The sequence below is a fragment of the Manis pentadactyla genome, chromosome 2 (assembly GCF_030020395.1).
Source record: "Manis pentadactyla isolate mManPen7 chromosome 2, mManPen7.hap1, whole genome shotgun sequence".
Lineage (NCBI taxonomy): Eukaryota > Metazoa > Chordata > Mammalia > Pholidota > Manidae > Manis > Manis pentadactyla.
The window spans coordinates 59,399,193-59,415,879 of NC_080020.1; the positions used below are offsets into that span (position 1 = coordinate 59,399,193).

The following is a 16,687-nucleotide window of genomic DNA, read 5'->3' on the forward strand; positions in this document are numbered from 1 at the left end:
AGAGGAGGGTTTGCGTATCTGCTCAGACATATGAGTAAAGGAAATGTCACAAAGTGCAAGAAGTCAGAAACCAGTGCAGTAACATAAATCCTGTGTACTGTCATTTGGAGCAGAGAACTAAGACAGCAAAATAATCTTTGGATGTGTGTTTAGGTATTCTGTGGTTTGGAAACATCTAGCACATTGCTTACTCCAACTCTAGTGTATACCCCCAAACATACATCTATGCAGAAACTTATACATGAATATTCACAACATTATTCACAACATTATTCAGAATAGCCAAAAATTAAAGAAACCTCAAATGTTCATCAACAAATGGATAAATGAAACACAGTATATCCATATAATGGAATATCACTCAGCAACAAAAAGGAATAAGTTCTGATACATTTATACAACATGGATGAACCTTGAAAACATCATGCTAAGTGAAAGAAGCCAGTCACGAAAGACCACATACTGTGGAATTCCATTTATATTAAAAGTCCCAGGAAAAACCAATCTATAGAAACAGAAAGTAGGCTAGGATTCCTTAGGGTTGGATGGGGCAGCAGATGGGGAATGATTGCTAATGGGTATAGAGTTTCTTTTTGAGGTGTTGAAAATGTTCTAAGATTAGATTATCACAATGTTTGCACAGCTCCATAAACTATAAATTATTGATTGCATACTTGAAGTGGGTGAATTTATGATATGTACATTAGATCTCAATATAGTTGTTTTATATATATATATATATACACATACACACACACATACACACAAAAACACACATCTAGATCTAAGAAGTCATTCTCTGATTTTGGGAAAGACCATTTTACTGGGGTCTACTAAAGGAAAAAAAATCCAGCCATTTCTAAAATGAATGGTTTTCTAGAAGTTAGTTCTAAAATTGACTCTTTTTAAAAGGAAAATTTTAAAAGAGTTTAATATTACATCTAAAATCAAAATAAACAATTTTTAAAGTCAAAAAGCCACTTATTCTGTTTAGAAAGAAAATGGTATGACTTCCTGGCAGTGAACGTTGGTACCAAATGTAATCAAAAGGAAAACAGAAGTCAGCCATATTCAGAGAGACCAAATTTTCCCTTCATAGAATAGTTACCTGATAGAGCAGCAAAACTCCAAGTCACAGCTTGGTATTTTTTTGTTGTTAGTATAGTGCTCTAAAGTGGCTTCTGGGAGAAAGTGAGGAATGAAAACAAGAGTTAGCAAGAACAAGAATTTAAATACCTGATGATCACTGTTAATGATGTTACCTAGAGTATCAGCATTCACATTACCTCAAGGCATCAAGACACCACAAAAAGTACCCAAAAGTTTTGACATTTCAGCACCTTCTCCTAGACAGATATCCTCCCCACAACCCCCAAAAATTGGAAGGAAAATTCAGCCCAAGCAATATATAATCAGTGACATGGATTTAAAGGACCAATGGGAAAAAGTTATCTCTTAAAACCAGTCATTTATTTGCATTTTAATTCAAGTTGGCTCTCTCACATCGCCCTGTGGGTTCATATGCTTTGCATGTGCACAAAGAAGGTGAGAATCTATTTGGTTTTAGAAACTGCTGGCACTCTCTATTATTCTTCAGGAAGGATGTCTTAATGGTTCTGTCCAAGTAAATATTATTTAATTTTCCTCTAATGTGATATTGCAGGTGTCACTCTTTGATAGTGAAAAATTAATTTCAAAATATGTCCTCTAGGTAAAGAAGCTAGCTTAGCCTCACCAGAACCCAAAGCTAAATACTGAACATGAAGGCAGACAACTACAAAAATGAAAACTAGGAAATCCCAACTTTGTTACCAGTCTTGCCATTAATCACTAGTGGATGACATTAAATTACATGTTCTTCTGGAGCGCCAGTTTCTTCATCTGCAAAATGAGACACCTGGACTAGTTTCCCTCAGATACAAATTTTTTTCTTTACATTTTCTGGATTCCTTTTCTCCAGCTTCTTCCCTGTTCTCCTCACTTGATTTTTTCTCTCACCCTCTGTAGGTGGCCTGTATCTACAAGGATATAGGGTGAATGAGCTGACCCTTAGTATCAAGCAATCAATGATTAAACTCAAACCTCCATCACAAGAGCTCAGGACTTTCTATTTCTGTGCAGAAAATAAGACAGAAAACCAACGGTAAATCACAGTCTACATATCCCTTTTTCTTTTGCTGTCATGACACGAGCGTTCTTACAAAGCTTTACCCTTATTTTCCAACTTCAACTCCACATCTTCAATTAAATCTCTCCCTGTCTTTGCATAGTCTCCATAGTTAATATCCTCAGGATTTTTTTCTATTAATGTATAGAGGATGACTCTTCCAGATGTATTTTTTTTTCTATGGAAGAGGAGTCCACAATTCTTCCCAAGGCAGAAGGTGACTCAGGCTACACAACATAAAAATCCACTAACACCGTAATCTGTAAATATTGTAATTTATTAATTCACAGATTTGCTGTTTCACCTCTGTTGACATAGCTCTTATTGATAAGGCAGTCTGTTTGGTTTTGTTTTAAGCCAGTGAAGAACATAGGACTTACCTATCTAATTCGATATGTTCAATATCCAGCTTGGCATGCTCAATGGGCACTTGGTTCATAGTGATTCTGTAAAAAGAGAGAGAGAGTGCAGTCAGGTTAACAGAGACAAAACCAGGAGGCAGAGGAAGTGTTTTCTGACACCTAAAGGATCCCCCTCCATCTCTCCAGTCTCCTCAGTCTAACAGCAATCCCTAAGACATCCAGTGTTCTCAACTCCAATTCCTGCCCTCAACTGTCTGGTGATAAAAGGGATCTAATAAAGAAATTCACAGCATGTGTTAAAACAGAGGGCACTGTAAAATTTCCAGGGATATTTGCAAGAAGCAGATACACTGAACCCAAAGAAATCAAAGTCCAAGAGTAGAATTTCAGGATTTCCAGAAAGTGACCATTTGGGCAAGGGATAAGGAATCACCCTAGGCCTTCTCTCTTTATGTAAACCTTGCCTGTTCCACCCATTCCTAAGGATGGACTAGATTAAGAGGATAATGAATACAGAATTTTTAGATATTTTGCCAAGATCTTTTTCCTTGGGTTTATGCTATACAGTCTGGGTAGAAGATTAAGATGTTTCCCTTGAAGGTGAGGCTGTAGCTGGCATATTAGAAAAAGGGTCAGTGAAATAGAGTTAACTCTATCTAATAAAATCCACTGACTTCTCTAAGAGAGGAAGTTGAATGGCTTGATTTCACTGCCAAAGCCATGAGTGGATATTATCAATAGGAAACAATACTGAGTCACTAGAGAAATATATCAAAGCATAACAGCAGTTTCACAAAGTGTGATTCATGGAACTCTGGTTCCACAAGATACCCCACTCCCCAAAAAGCAGTTAAGTAAGTTTAGGAAATGATAGGAACCATATTGCCCTCTTAGAGAATTACAAAGTACTTTGACTTATTAATGTTTTTGAGACACCCCACTGGTTACCTCTATAACTCATACTACCTAAGCTTTTCTGACCCTAACCATTTTTAAAACAATAACATCTATTGATCACCCTTACAGTAAATGTTATATGGGTACATTTTATAAAACATCACCTAAGAAAATGAAAGGAAGGGAGAGGAAAAGAGAGGAGAGCAAACTGGGCAGTGTGCTGTGGTTAACAGAACGTAACAAAGAAATATTTTGCCCTAATGGCAATATTTGATTACTATATGTCTGATCAAGCTAAACTTCAAATTTAACTAGAAACAGTAACATATTAGTAATAACTTTAAAAGCCCTATATTAAAAGCCATTCACCATTATTTACAAACACTGTACCTTCTTCTGATCCTATTGTTTATATCAACATAGTTTTACTTCAGTGCTACCACTGCATAGTTCACATTGAGTATTTTACCTTTTTGCTCAGTCCAAAACTGAAGGAGCATGGTTTACCTTATGAATTTTAAATTAAATAACCAAAAAAAGATTTTATAACATTTCACCTCCCTAGAATCCAACAACTTTTTAATGACCTGCCCTGCATTGTTATTTCTGCAGCTGGATTGCAGCTTTGAAAATGTCCATCAAACAATGGCTTCCTTTGCATCAGGCTATTCAGGAACTCATGGGTTGGCCTCTAGAGGAGACCAGAATGTGAAGAAACTCAAATCTTAAGAGAAATGATCCACAAAATCATCAGCTAGCTGTGGGAAGAACAAAAACATTTAGTATTGCATAGTTTTTAAATGAATAGTCCCATAATATCTTAAAACTTTAGGATGAGATCATAATTTGTTTTTGACCAGAGCACCAAAATCTAATATGACACTCAGATAATGCAACTTATAACAGCATCATTAATAACCCCATATTTTCCCTCAGGCTGCCTTTGTTAGCATCAAAATATAGTATGCCTTATACTCCTCTTTTGAAACATAAATAAAATAAAAGTTGATTTATTTTATTTTCTCTTTTCTACTCTTTGCTAAATGTTCTGCTCTGTGCTCTGGCTGTAGGACTGCTAGAATGCTTACAGGCCATGATGTGGGAAGCTAATATTTGGGAAAATTAAGACCATGAAAATGAAGTGACGTAAACAAATCAGCTGAACAATGTCATCTCTGTTAGATCACCTCCTAATCAACTAGCCCAAGTGCCTCCCCAGAATTCCCAGTTGAAAGAAAATAATAATTACTGTTATAAAAACAAAATAAGGAAAGAATTAGGCTGAATTCAAGGAAGAAAACTCAGAGCTACGGTTCTTATTGTTACCTGAATATCTCTCACATTGCAAGGGGAAAGCTGACAAAATAAATCAAGAATGTCCTGATCTTGACCCTGAAAGTAACATTCAGAGAAATTCAAACGTGAATTCTCAGCACTGACTTCATTTCTCAGTGGAACAATCCTAATGTGTATCCAAGACATTGTGATGCCTCACTAATGGAACAGAGAACACAGATTCCCGGGAGTTCATCTGTTGGAGCAACTTAAAATAACAAAAACGCTTGAGGTCTTTTCTTTTCATAAAATGGTAGTATTCCAGAGCTCACCGGACCTCACAACTCAACCCCTTTTCTTTGTGGCTGAGACTCAGGGAATTAGTCACCTGTTGAAGACAATGTAAGTTGTTGATGGCAGAACTAGAGGTGAATCCAAATCTTTATCCCTTCACCCAGTGTTGTTTCTACTCATTCAACAGCCCCTCCTTATGCCCAAGGATACAGTATGTTTCATGGGGATGATGCAACTATCTACTCCCCAAAGTTGTCTAATGCTTCTAGTCTTTGCCTGAGAATTGAAACAAATCGACTCCAGCAATAAATCCTGTTTATATTCTACAATCTCGTGGAAGGACTTCATGTTAATTCAAATTCTATCCTTTTCCAGGGAATCTTAAATGTGAAAAAGATATCAAAATTCATGCCATTTTTTTCCTCTACTCTTCACCTCCGCCCCCCAAAAAAGACTGCAAGCTCTTCAAATAGATGGCGACAGCTGCAAGCTGTCGCTCACCACGACTCAGATAAAGGAGGCTTGTGAGTGTGTAGCATGTGCACCTTAGTTCCCATATTAAGAGAACTGCCTAAATGAACTCATGCCCAAAAAGACATGCTGTAATACTCTGACTAACTTAATATCATAATAAAAAATATTCAATTAACAGCAACAGATAGCCCTCTGTTCTGACAATCGTCCCTTTGTTCTCCTAGTATTTGCCCTGATAATAATGAGGTCTTTCAGCAGAGGCACCATCAGTAATGTTCATGTCAGAAACCTGGAGCTCATGCATCCACTCCCCAGAGGAGCACTCTGCCCTTCTGGAGCCCTGCCACTGAATGCACAGAGGCCACCAGCTAGTGGCCACAGCCAATGGCAGCACAGGCACAGAGCTTTCCCCTGAAGGAGAAAAACAACAGCAACGACCTCGGTTAAAACATGAATACAATTTTCCCTAAACTAAGCACATGTATAACTTGCTTGAAAATGAAAGCTACCAATATTCAAAGTTCAGGGTTCCTCTTCAAAAATCTATAGTTGCTATTTCTGGAAGGTCCTAGAGACATAAACAGTTCTGGACATTATGCAAAAAACTATGAGTGTTTTTATGTGAAGAGGATTGTAACCTGTTACATGATTTTCAAGGAACATGTTACCCAGAAAAGAAATTTTTAGTTCTAAGATGAAGACCATTTCCTAGATCCACAGGTTTCCATCTCCAGTAGATGTAGTAGAGGAAAAAGTGCAGGACCAGCCTAGTACATAAGCACTGACTGCACGTTTTAGAGTTAGCTCACCTTTTGGCAAATCAAGAATAGTGCCCCATGAGCCCAATGGCCAGTTCATCAATAAATGTTCATTGAGCACCTACTGTGGGCCAAGCACTGGCCGCTATCAGCTGATTACCATTAATGGGAGGCAAAAAAAGTTGTTCGAAGCATGTACCCTGCAGCCAAGGGGCACAAGTTCAAATTTCAGCTCTGTCACTTCATGGCTGTGGCCTTGGGTGGGTTACTTTAACTCTCCCTGCTCTAGTTTTCTCATCTATAAATGGGGATAATAATGGGATCTGTCACATGTGTTTATGAGAATTAAATGAATGGCATCTGAAAAGCACTGGAATGGTGAATAGCCCCAGTGAACTTTCACTATGACTGTCAGTATCATTAGCAAGGATAGTCTGCTGCTTATAGACAGACATCACATCTCTGTGGAGAGCTTCCGAAGGAAGGCATCTTGTCTCTCACACCTCACTGCCTTCAGGTGGAAAGGAGGGAGGAGAGTTCCACCAGGATTTCCATCCTTGGGAACTTGATAAAGAGGACCAAGTATAGTCACAGGCCTTCTGGGTCACATGCAGCAGAGTATTACCTATTTAGAACTCCAAAGACTGGCCTACAGTTGTCAAAACTCTGCTAGACCAACTCCTTGATAAACTTGGTAGATTTTCCACCAGCATTCCTAGAAGCCCTAAACTAAGCCCCAATTGTTCTCTAAGTTTCCTGCGGGGCCCAAGTAGTGTTGGTCTAACTCCAACTTTTGTTCTGCCTCATCTGCTGACTTAATGTGCACACTAAAAGGAAAACCCCTGGATGGTTCTGTACTTGTGAATTATATTTAATGAAGATAAATTAATAAATAACAAAGAACCTGATTATGTGTTCCCTTAAGAAGGAAACACTAGAAGTAATCAGTCTATTTCCTTCTCACCTACTAAACCTGAGGAAATTATCTCAAATGATCCCTTTCCTCCAAATCACCTCTCAAGCTGCTTCTTTGGTTTGGAACAATCTTCCTCTTCACCACACTTTTGGGAAAAAAAAAACAACTTTCTCCATAGAGCTTTGGCTAACATGGTAAAATTCTATTTTCCATTCTAATTTACCCAACAACCATGCAAAACCCATTTCAAACATGTCCATAGCAGGATGTAGAAGCTAATAAAACTTATAAAGCATAATTTTTTTAAGTAACCACTCCATTCTCACAATCTCTTTCATCGTATGTATACATTATTTATACATACATATTTTTGTTTTAAGAAATCATTTCATATGTTTCCCTATCTGTCTTTCAGAATGGAACCTATTCTTGAGAAAATAATTTTCATTTCAGTGAGTCTTCACAGGCTAAGAATGCCCAGAATTATAAACAGTGTTCTGAATATACTAGTAGATTATTTTATTATCCATTAGCAGATTAACTCTGCTAATTTTGAGTTTAGATTCTGAGTTGTATTATTATTTTAAGGATTGCAAGTTACAGAAATATCTTAGAACTTACGGATTTTATAATTATGCAGAAATTGTGGCATCTTATAGAAACTAAGGCAAGAATGCACCTCAGAGGCAGCCTCAATGGGGATTGGATCATATGAAGAAACCAAGGTGTCTTCTCTCTCTGCTCTTGTTACTTATTGTTCATCCACTTCATTCTTCTTTCTCTCTGTAAATTGAACTTGGTTGATATAGAGAATGAATACATGAATTGGGAGTCAAACTCCCAATGACAGTCTTAACCTCTTATCAGCATCCACACATGAAGATTGCCTAACTGTGGCCAGAGGATGGAGTAGAATAACCTTTGTAGCAATCATATTTAGAGTCAACAATGTTAGGGTGAGCTACTCTTCATATCACCAATAAAAGCGAGGGCCTACACAGCAACACTTATAAAAGAATCAGACTCAAAAAGGGAGCTCCCTCTTCACCAAAGGTGAGATATAGGCACCTTCCTAGTTCAAAGACATTTGTTCCCATGCAGAGGTAAATGCCATCCACTCTTTCCAAATGCTTGAAATTTGTGTCTCGTACCTTGGATGATGGGATCCAGAATGATATCCCAGAATTACTGGTCAAGCAGAGCTTCTATCATTTACTATTGAAGAGTCCTAAGTGATTAGGGTGATCACATAATTTAGCTTTCAAATGAGGACAGTTGAGAGAAGATACTATTAATAATTATACTGAGACAAAAGATAGAAGCAAGGATTGTCTCAGGTCAAGTGAGACACAAGTCACCTTATGAGTAATATACAAATCAGTATTCTTTGCTTCTTCACCCACATGGAGGAACATGATTTCAGCTGATGACTTCATGTGTGTATGGTTTCAGGTCCAGTTCCCTGTGAAAGAATAATATCTCTATTTCCGGTGGGTTCACATTATAAGAAAATATATTCTTGGAGCTCTGCAGCCCCAACTCAGGGTTTGTTTGGAGTGGAGTAAAGGAAGAATTGCATTTCCAAAAAAAAAAATGGAGTCTTTGGGAAGCCAATGGTTGGGATTTTTCCTACATAGTAATTTTAATGTGTGGAGGAGACCTAGAAACCAAAGAATTCCCATCAAAATGATTATACAACTTCATGAGTTAGCCTGCACAGATGCTTGCAGAAGACATGAGATCCCTGTGTCAGAGACAAAGGACTTCATTACTCACAGCACAAGTAGCCACCGCTCACCAATGTTATGCTGTAGCCTATGACACTGGTTCCATCTTATCACCAACTAGTTGTACTGTTTGTAAAAAGTCATTTTGCTTTTCAGATATTTAGTTTCCTCACCTTTATTTCTGTGTTGTGCAGAGTCAGCCCTAAAATATCAAAACTAGTTTGCTTAAGCAACAGTTCCTGAGAATTGTTTTTCCTGAGCTCATAAGAGAATAGTGGAATCAATTACCCCACACTTTAAAAAGGTGGCTATTTTATACAATTACAATGTAGTTTGAGATTATAAGGAAGGTATAGTAATCTGTGATTAAAATCATAAATATAAAATAAGAGACCTATTTTGCTGGGCAATGTTCAAATCACACTGAATTCAAACTTCACCTTTTATAGAGCTCCATTCTTGTGTTGATTTAGCAACAAAGCAATAAAGTGTTATGTTGTGAATGTGAGTTTGAAAGAGGAACTCTCTTGGGTGAATGTCATTTACCCACACCAAATCCTTTACTTTGCTAAAATCCCCCTCTCAGACAACTTTCCAACTGATTATACATATTTGTCCCTAATGCTTCATCAGTTTCTCAACTTGTAGATATAAATAAAATGTTTTGCTCAGTGAATCTGTTCAATTGTAGTCACTGTAATTATGACTTTATTTTTAAATGATCCATGCTGTATCTTTCTATGCCATAAAATAAATTGGGTCTTTGTTTCTTTGAATTTTACCCTATTCTTTGCAACAACATAAGGTAATATGATTCAATAGTGTTGCTTTACTTTCATATGGACTTTTCATTCTAGCTTCTTTCATCTTCCTCTGGAGTGTTAATTACATGTAAATCTGATACTAATTGGACCAATAGAGCTATATATAGCCCTAGTTCTTTCAGAATTATCATATTTAATTAATTATAGACTTCCACATAAATATACTGATGATGATGTTTTCAGGTTTTTTCTTATTCTCATGAGAACATTTTCTGATCTTTTGAAAGGACAAGATTTCCTTCTTATTTATAGCTGAGTAATATTCCATTGTCTATATGTACCACACCTTCTTTATCCATTCACTTATTGATGGGGACTTGAGTGACTTCCATATCTTGGCTATTATAAATAATGCTACAATAAACATAGGTATGTATATATCTTTTCAAATTAGTGATTTTGTTTTGTTTGGGTAAATTCCAAGCAGTGGTATTTCTATTCTTAGTTTTTTTAAGGAAACTTTCTATTGTTTTCCATAGCAGCTGTACCAATTTACATTCTCATCAATATTGTCCACATCCTCACCAATACTTCTTATTTCTTGTCTTTTGGTCAGTAGCCATTCTGACTGGTATGAGATGATATTTCATTGTGGTTTTGATTTGTATTTTCCTGATGATTAGTGGTGTTGAGCATCTTTTCATGTGTCTATTGGACATCTGTATGTCTTCTTGGGAAAAATGTCTATTTCAGGTCATTTGTCCATTATTTAATTAGGTTATTTGGTTTTTTTGGTGTTGAGTTTGTATGAGTTCAATGCAACAGAATAAAGAGCTCAGAAATAAACACACACACATATATGGTCAATTAATATATGACCAAGGAAGCAAATACAATAGAAAAAAGACTCTCTTCAATAACTGGTGCTGGGAAAACTGGAGAGCTATATGCAAGAGAATGAAACTGGATCACTGTCTTACACCATACACAAAAATAAACTTTAAATGTATTAAAGACCTAAATGTAAGACATGAAACCATAAAAGTCTTATGACAAAACATAGGCAAGAATCTCATGAACATAAGCATGAGTAATTTTTTTCTGGACACATCTCCTCAGGCAAGGGAAACAAAAGCAAAAATAAACAAGTGAGACTCCATCAAACTAAAAAGCTTTTGCACAGCAAAGGAAACCATTAACAAAATTAAAAGGCAACCTACTGTATGGGAAAATATGTTCACAAATGATATATCCACTAAGGGGCTAATATCCAAAAATATACATAAAAATTCTTTTTTCTTTACTCTGCAACTCTTTGGCTCAGTTGATTCTTATCAATGCTAATGCATCTTTTATTATGATAAACATCTTCATGATTGTGTTAGTTTTGTTATCTTCCAAGGCCTCAATTGCACCCCTAAAACATCCAGTTTAATCAAAAGACCATGTTTTTTTTAAATTCTATGCCATTACAAAAATAACTCAAAACATAGTCCTAAAACCACAGGTCAACTGTGTCCTATGCAAAGGACATTCAGTACATTCTTTTGTTGTATGGCAAAATACTTGCTTTGTACTAAAGCAGAGACGTAAAAAAGGCAAGTGACTTTCTGAGATCATAAAGAAAAGCTATGATGAAAAAGAGAAGTGAATACCCATCCCTGACAGTAAGGAGACTCCAATTATCTTAAAAATAAACCCTATCATATGATCACTGCCATGACCCAGAATTGCCTGGCCACTTAGAGGTGCCTGTGTCAGAACAGGAGGAGAGAGGCTCAAAGTAGCCAAGTCATTGAAGTTTCCATCCTCCTTTTAAAAAGAGTGAAAAGAGAATTTTTTTAAGCCTTGTTTTCGAGATGAAGACACTGAGGTCCGCTGGAAGCTAAAACATGTAGTTGTCTGGAGGTTACCTGAAAATAATGGAATTAGCAACTCCAGCTTCTATATAACAAAGAAGTAGTGGTCTGAGAGACAGAGATCTACTTAGAGAACCCAATGGCATAGCAAGAAGTTCCAGTAAATATAGAAAAGGTGGAGAGAAAAAGGGATGACCTCCAGATGAACGTATTAGGTTCCTTTTTATTCTCTCCTAAAGAACAGAGGTTAGTTCACTGACACAGAACCACAGGTAGAACCTTGGTGAATTAGTCATAAGATGGGGAGTTTTTGGTGTGCAGGAGAAGATTAGCCAAGGCATAACGACTTGGTCAACAGATGCAGGAGCTCAGCTATGGGAAAGGCTGTGTTACTTCATATGACAAGGTATCTAAATGTTAATTTTCCCTAAAAGCTAAAGTCCACTGGTCATTGCATTAAGAGCTTTCTGTAATGACACCCACAACTGAGAGCAAGAAAACACTCTGAGTTTTGGGCAAAATAGATTCTACTGACCCCAATGACATGCTTGTTGTTCTTGCGTAAGATACGAGTGATAGGAGATCTTACAAGTTCAGGCAGCACAGCTGAGAAATAAGTAGGAAATGTCTAGTTCTAGAGAACATTAGCCTTCTGGGCCAAAAAGGAGGGTCAAAAGATCATAAATTATTATTTTGGCTAGGAAGAAAGAGCAAATCCAGGCCCACTGCATTAAGGATCTAAAAAGTTCACCACATCACACTTACTGCAAGAGTAATGGGAAAGGAGCACTTTCCATGCTACACTTGCCACATCAAAATCCAATCTGACCAGGACATCCTTGAAAGAAATAAAGAGTCTAAGCTAAACCGTATCAGCTACAAGTCATACTTAGCTAGAATGTTTCAGCCATACATGGTTAAGGAGGCTGAAAATACTTAGCGCAATGCAGAAAGTATGGTGGTGCCACCAGCTTCCCACAACACGCCCACATCACCAAAAGGAGTGATTTTAACAGATCAATTCCTCTTCCCTGGACTTCTGAGTTACATGACAGAAATTAATGAGCACTTAAAGACACAAGATCATCACATTCAGAACCAAAGTAACCAATTCTCTCTCTAGTTACAGCACTAGAGGCTTCCAGTAGGTAGCCTCTAGTCACATGTGGCTTTTGAACACTTACAATGTGGCTGGTAATGTGTTGTTAGTATAAAATACACACTAGATTTAGAAGACTTAGTACCAAAAAATAAAAAGTATTTCATTATTAATTCTTTTTATTTGCTACATGTTAAAATTATAATTTATTGGAGAATATTAGGTTAAATAAAATATATTGTTAAGATAATTTTACCTGTCCCTTTTTTAGTTTTTAATGTAGCTACTAGAAAATTTTTAATTATATATATGGCTCACATTATATTTCTTTTGGAGAGTGCAGAGCTACAGTTTCCATATGGCACTGATGAAAAGCAAAACACATAGGAATGGAGTCACAAATTTCCTCTTCCAGGGAGTCTTGGCCAGAGACTGAGCTCTGCCACACAGTCTTTGTATCAATAAGAAGCTGAGATATGGTAGGCAATATTTCTCCAGATTACTAAGAAACTAGGAGCTCTATGATTCTACAAAAATTGAATAAGAGAGCTGTGAAAGAAACTGTCCATGTTGGAAACTTAAGAGGGATTTTAAAAGAAAAAGAGAAAAGGGGCTCAAAGAATTATGGGAATAGACCTCAGTGAGATAGATGTAAGAAAAATAATGTGTGAGGACTGTGTGAATTCAGATATAGAAACTAAAGTGAAACATACTCCAGAATGTAATCTTGCTGTAGGCTTACATCCACATAAACCAATCCCAACAGTGAGGGTCCTGCTGTTACACAGTAAGGATAAGCTTGCTCTACATCTATCCCAAGGCCCTTCTTGTACTCCTTCCTATACTAGAGAGCTAGAAAGCTGAAGAGTCCATCTTCCAGACTTCATAACAGCTTGGGCTCCAGATGTGACTTTCAGTTCTATCAATCAGATGCACAAATACAAGGCTTGAATTTGGAAATGAGTACGTGGGAAAAGAGCAAAGCAGGAGCATTCATGTTGTGAGTTTAATTCTCAAGCTGATAGCTGGAAATTGGACAGCTTCAGTTGGACAGGCAACTCTTTGATGGTGGCCAGAGCAGCAATTCCTTGGCATCCCAGTTTTGCCATGAAGATTGGAGAGTTGGTCCTAGAAGCTCAGTCTAATAGCTGTCTCTTCAACTATAAAATGTACACCAAAATGCTATCTATCTTACAGACTTGTTATGAGTAGTAATGAATTTATGCATAAACAGGATTAGCACAATGATTAGTACCTAGAAAGCAATTAATAACTGTTAGCTATTTTTAGAATTTTAATGTTGGTTATTAGGACTTGAATTCAGTGTTGATCATGGAGGAAGTTTACATAGCAAGTTTTGGCCAGAAGTAGAACCCATTAACTTTTTCTCTCATGAAGAACCAAGAAAATTCCTTAACCTGGAGTCACATGTTGAAGAGAAAATTGGAAAAGCCTCTTGTTCCATAAAATTCTTGAGAGATGATAACTCTCTCAAGCAGGTAAGAGTAAGACATCTGGACTAGAGGAACTTGTCACATAGCAATATTCCAGGAAGCTAATTACCTGGGACTGTGCAGGAAAATGTGTGCAGCCAGAGGGGCCATAAATAGAAATATCTCATTAGAAATAACAACACAGAAAGTAAAATAAACAAAAAATTATTTGCTGCTTAGTTCTCATACTAATGGAGAATGTTGAATAAAGGTTAAACTAACTTATCTTCTAAGACTTCTTTTCCAGAGGGCACCATTAATTAATTCTTCAAATGGCTATTGAGCCTCCCATGTGCCAGGCACTGGGCTGGGCACTTGGGATAAAATGTCAGAAAGGAAATAAGGGGCCTTTAGTTGCAATACTGAATGTTGATGGGAGCCAAAATAAGAAAGGAATGGAGTTTGAATAGAAAATAGTCAATCTTGGGAGACATTCGCAGAATGAATAGGAGTCAGTGGCATAATATTCCCCATAAATTTTTATCCTTCAATTTGAACTTTATATCAGCCTTCTTCCACATTCTCCTTTGCCCAAAAGAGGATTAACAGCTGATCTAGAAGCAATGCTATGAGCTGCTTGACAAAAGCTGGGGGAGCAATTTTAATTTTTTTAAACAATCTCAAATTTACAAAAAGTTATGAGTATTGTACAAGGAAATTTATTCCTGAATCATTTGAGAGGAAGTCGCTGACATGATGTGCCATCACACTCAAATATGCTGATGTGCATTTCCTACAAATAAGGACATTCTGCTACACAATCACAATGCAACCATCAGAATCAAGATGTTAACACTGATATATTACTACCAACTAATTCTCAGACCCTATTCAAGTTTCACCAATTGTTTCGATAATGTCCTTTAATAGGATCCACTTTAGAATCATGTGCTGCATTTAGCTGTCACATCTCTTTAGTCTCCTTCCATCTGGAAGAATTCCTTGATTTTTATGAACTGGGATTACAATTTTGTAGCATTATCCTCTATTTACTGTGATATTTCCTGATGATTAGATTAAAAGGATCACAAATGTGAAGTTGTATTCTTAGTGCATCCTATCAAGTGGCAAGCATTTATTTGTACCACTACTACTAATGTTCACTTTGATCACAGTGGTGTCTGCCGAATGTCTCCACTGAAACCTTATCTTTGTCCCCTATAATTAATAAGTAGCTGTGGAGAGGCACTTTCAAATTATGTAAATATGCCTTCCCTCATCAAAATTTTAATTTATTCATTTATTTATATGGATTCATTGTTTCTGATTTTACTCAGTGGGTTATAATCCACTCTTCTTATTGCTTATTTAGATGTTCAAATTGTCTCAGATTTGATCAGTGGGAGTTCCTTCAAATTGGCCCTGCCTCTAGTTGATAACATCCGCATCATTCTTTGAGCACTTTTTTACTTTTTGGTACAAAAAGGTGTTCCAGATTCACATGGTACTTTCCATGCCCCAGCCAGAAATGAGCTTTTCTCCAAGAAGCCTTACTTTAAACCAACTTTGGGTTTACAGTGAGAGTATTGCCAGCTGTCAGTCATTTCAGGGAGTGTTTCAGTTACAGAGAGCCCCCTTGGCCAAGGCCACTCCCCATCCTGGGTACCCAGCTGATGCAAGTGTGAAGGTCTGGCTCAGAGTGTGCCTCCCGGGAACACCCAAACTGCCGCTGAAGCCCAGATCTCATCACTGGTTGTTCTCACTGGCGCTGTGGTGGTGTCACCCCAAGGCCCTCTCAGTGGGTGGGAGTAGTGTGTGCGTGCAACGGTGTGTGTGTGTGCACGCACACGTGTATGCCTGTGTGCATGTGTGTACATAAACACATTTACAAGTATATTTATTTCTATGTCTGTGGTAGGCTTAAGTATGCCCCCCCCCCCCACAAGGATACCCACATCCTATCCTGGAATCTGGGAATGCTACCTTATATGGTTAAGAGAAAGGAGGGGAGCTTTTGTGGATATAATTAAGTTGAAAATCCTGAGATGGGGAGGTTACCCTGGATCATCCGGGGGCTCACATAATCCCAAGGTCCTTATCAGAGAAAGGCAGGAGCGTCAGAATCGGAGGAGAAAATATGATGAAAGCAGAAGCCAGGTGATGCAAGGCCACCAGCCAAGGAATGTTGGCAGCTTCTAGAAGCTGGAAAAAATCAAGAAAATGGATTCTCCCCTATTGCCTAGGAAGAAATGTATCCCTGCCAACACCTTGATTTCAGCCTATTAAGACTGATCTTGGATTTCTGGCCTCTAAAATTGTGAGAAAAGTGATTTCTCTTGTTTTAAGCCACCAAGGTTTGGGTAACAATTATAGCAGCCATAGGAAACTAATCCAATATTGCATAGAAGCCTTCCTCATCCAGCTCATACTCTCTCATACAAGAGCCTTTACTAGGTCACCAGTCTCAACCTGCTGGGCTCCAACATCCTGTGGTGAAAAGCTCCCCTAGAGAATGATCTCACCCTGCTCAGACTCAGAGACCCCATGCCAGGCCACATTCTGCATAAATGCTCTCCTCACCCTACCGAGGTTCCAACTCCCCATGCCCCATGCTGGCTGCCTTTCCATGCAGATATCCTCCACCCCTTTCTGCACCTTGATA

At 37.7% G+C, this 16,687-nt stretch overlaps 2 protein-coding genes across 2 annotated transcripts in view; one reads left to right on the forward strand and one right to left on the reverse strand.

Annotated features, from left to right (window-relative positions):
- Positions 1-4,540, forward strand: part of LOC118913145 (uncharacterized) — a 93,604-nt gene extending 89,064 nt beyond the window's left edge. Inside the window, 2 exon segments of the mRNA XM_036886906.2 lie at positions 2,008-2,143; positions 4,039-4,540. Coding sequence (XP_036742801.2) covers positions 2,008-2,143; positions 4,039-4,138 — 236 coding nt within the window. The 3' untranslated portion in view covers positions 4,139-4,540.
- Positions 2,599-16,687, reverse strand: part of MACIR (macrophage immunometabolism regulator) — a 146,815-nt gene continuing 132,726 nt past the window's right edge. The window contains exon 6 of the transcript XR_008994026.1: positions 2,599-2,613. The gene's annotated coding sequence lies outside the window, so the exon portion shown is untranslated. The remainder of the gene's footprint in view (positions 2,614-16,687) is intronic.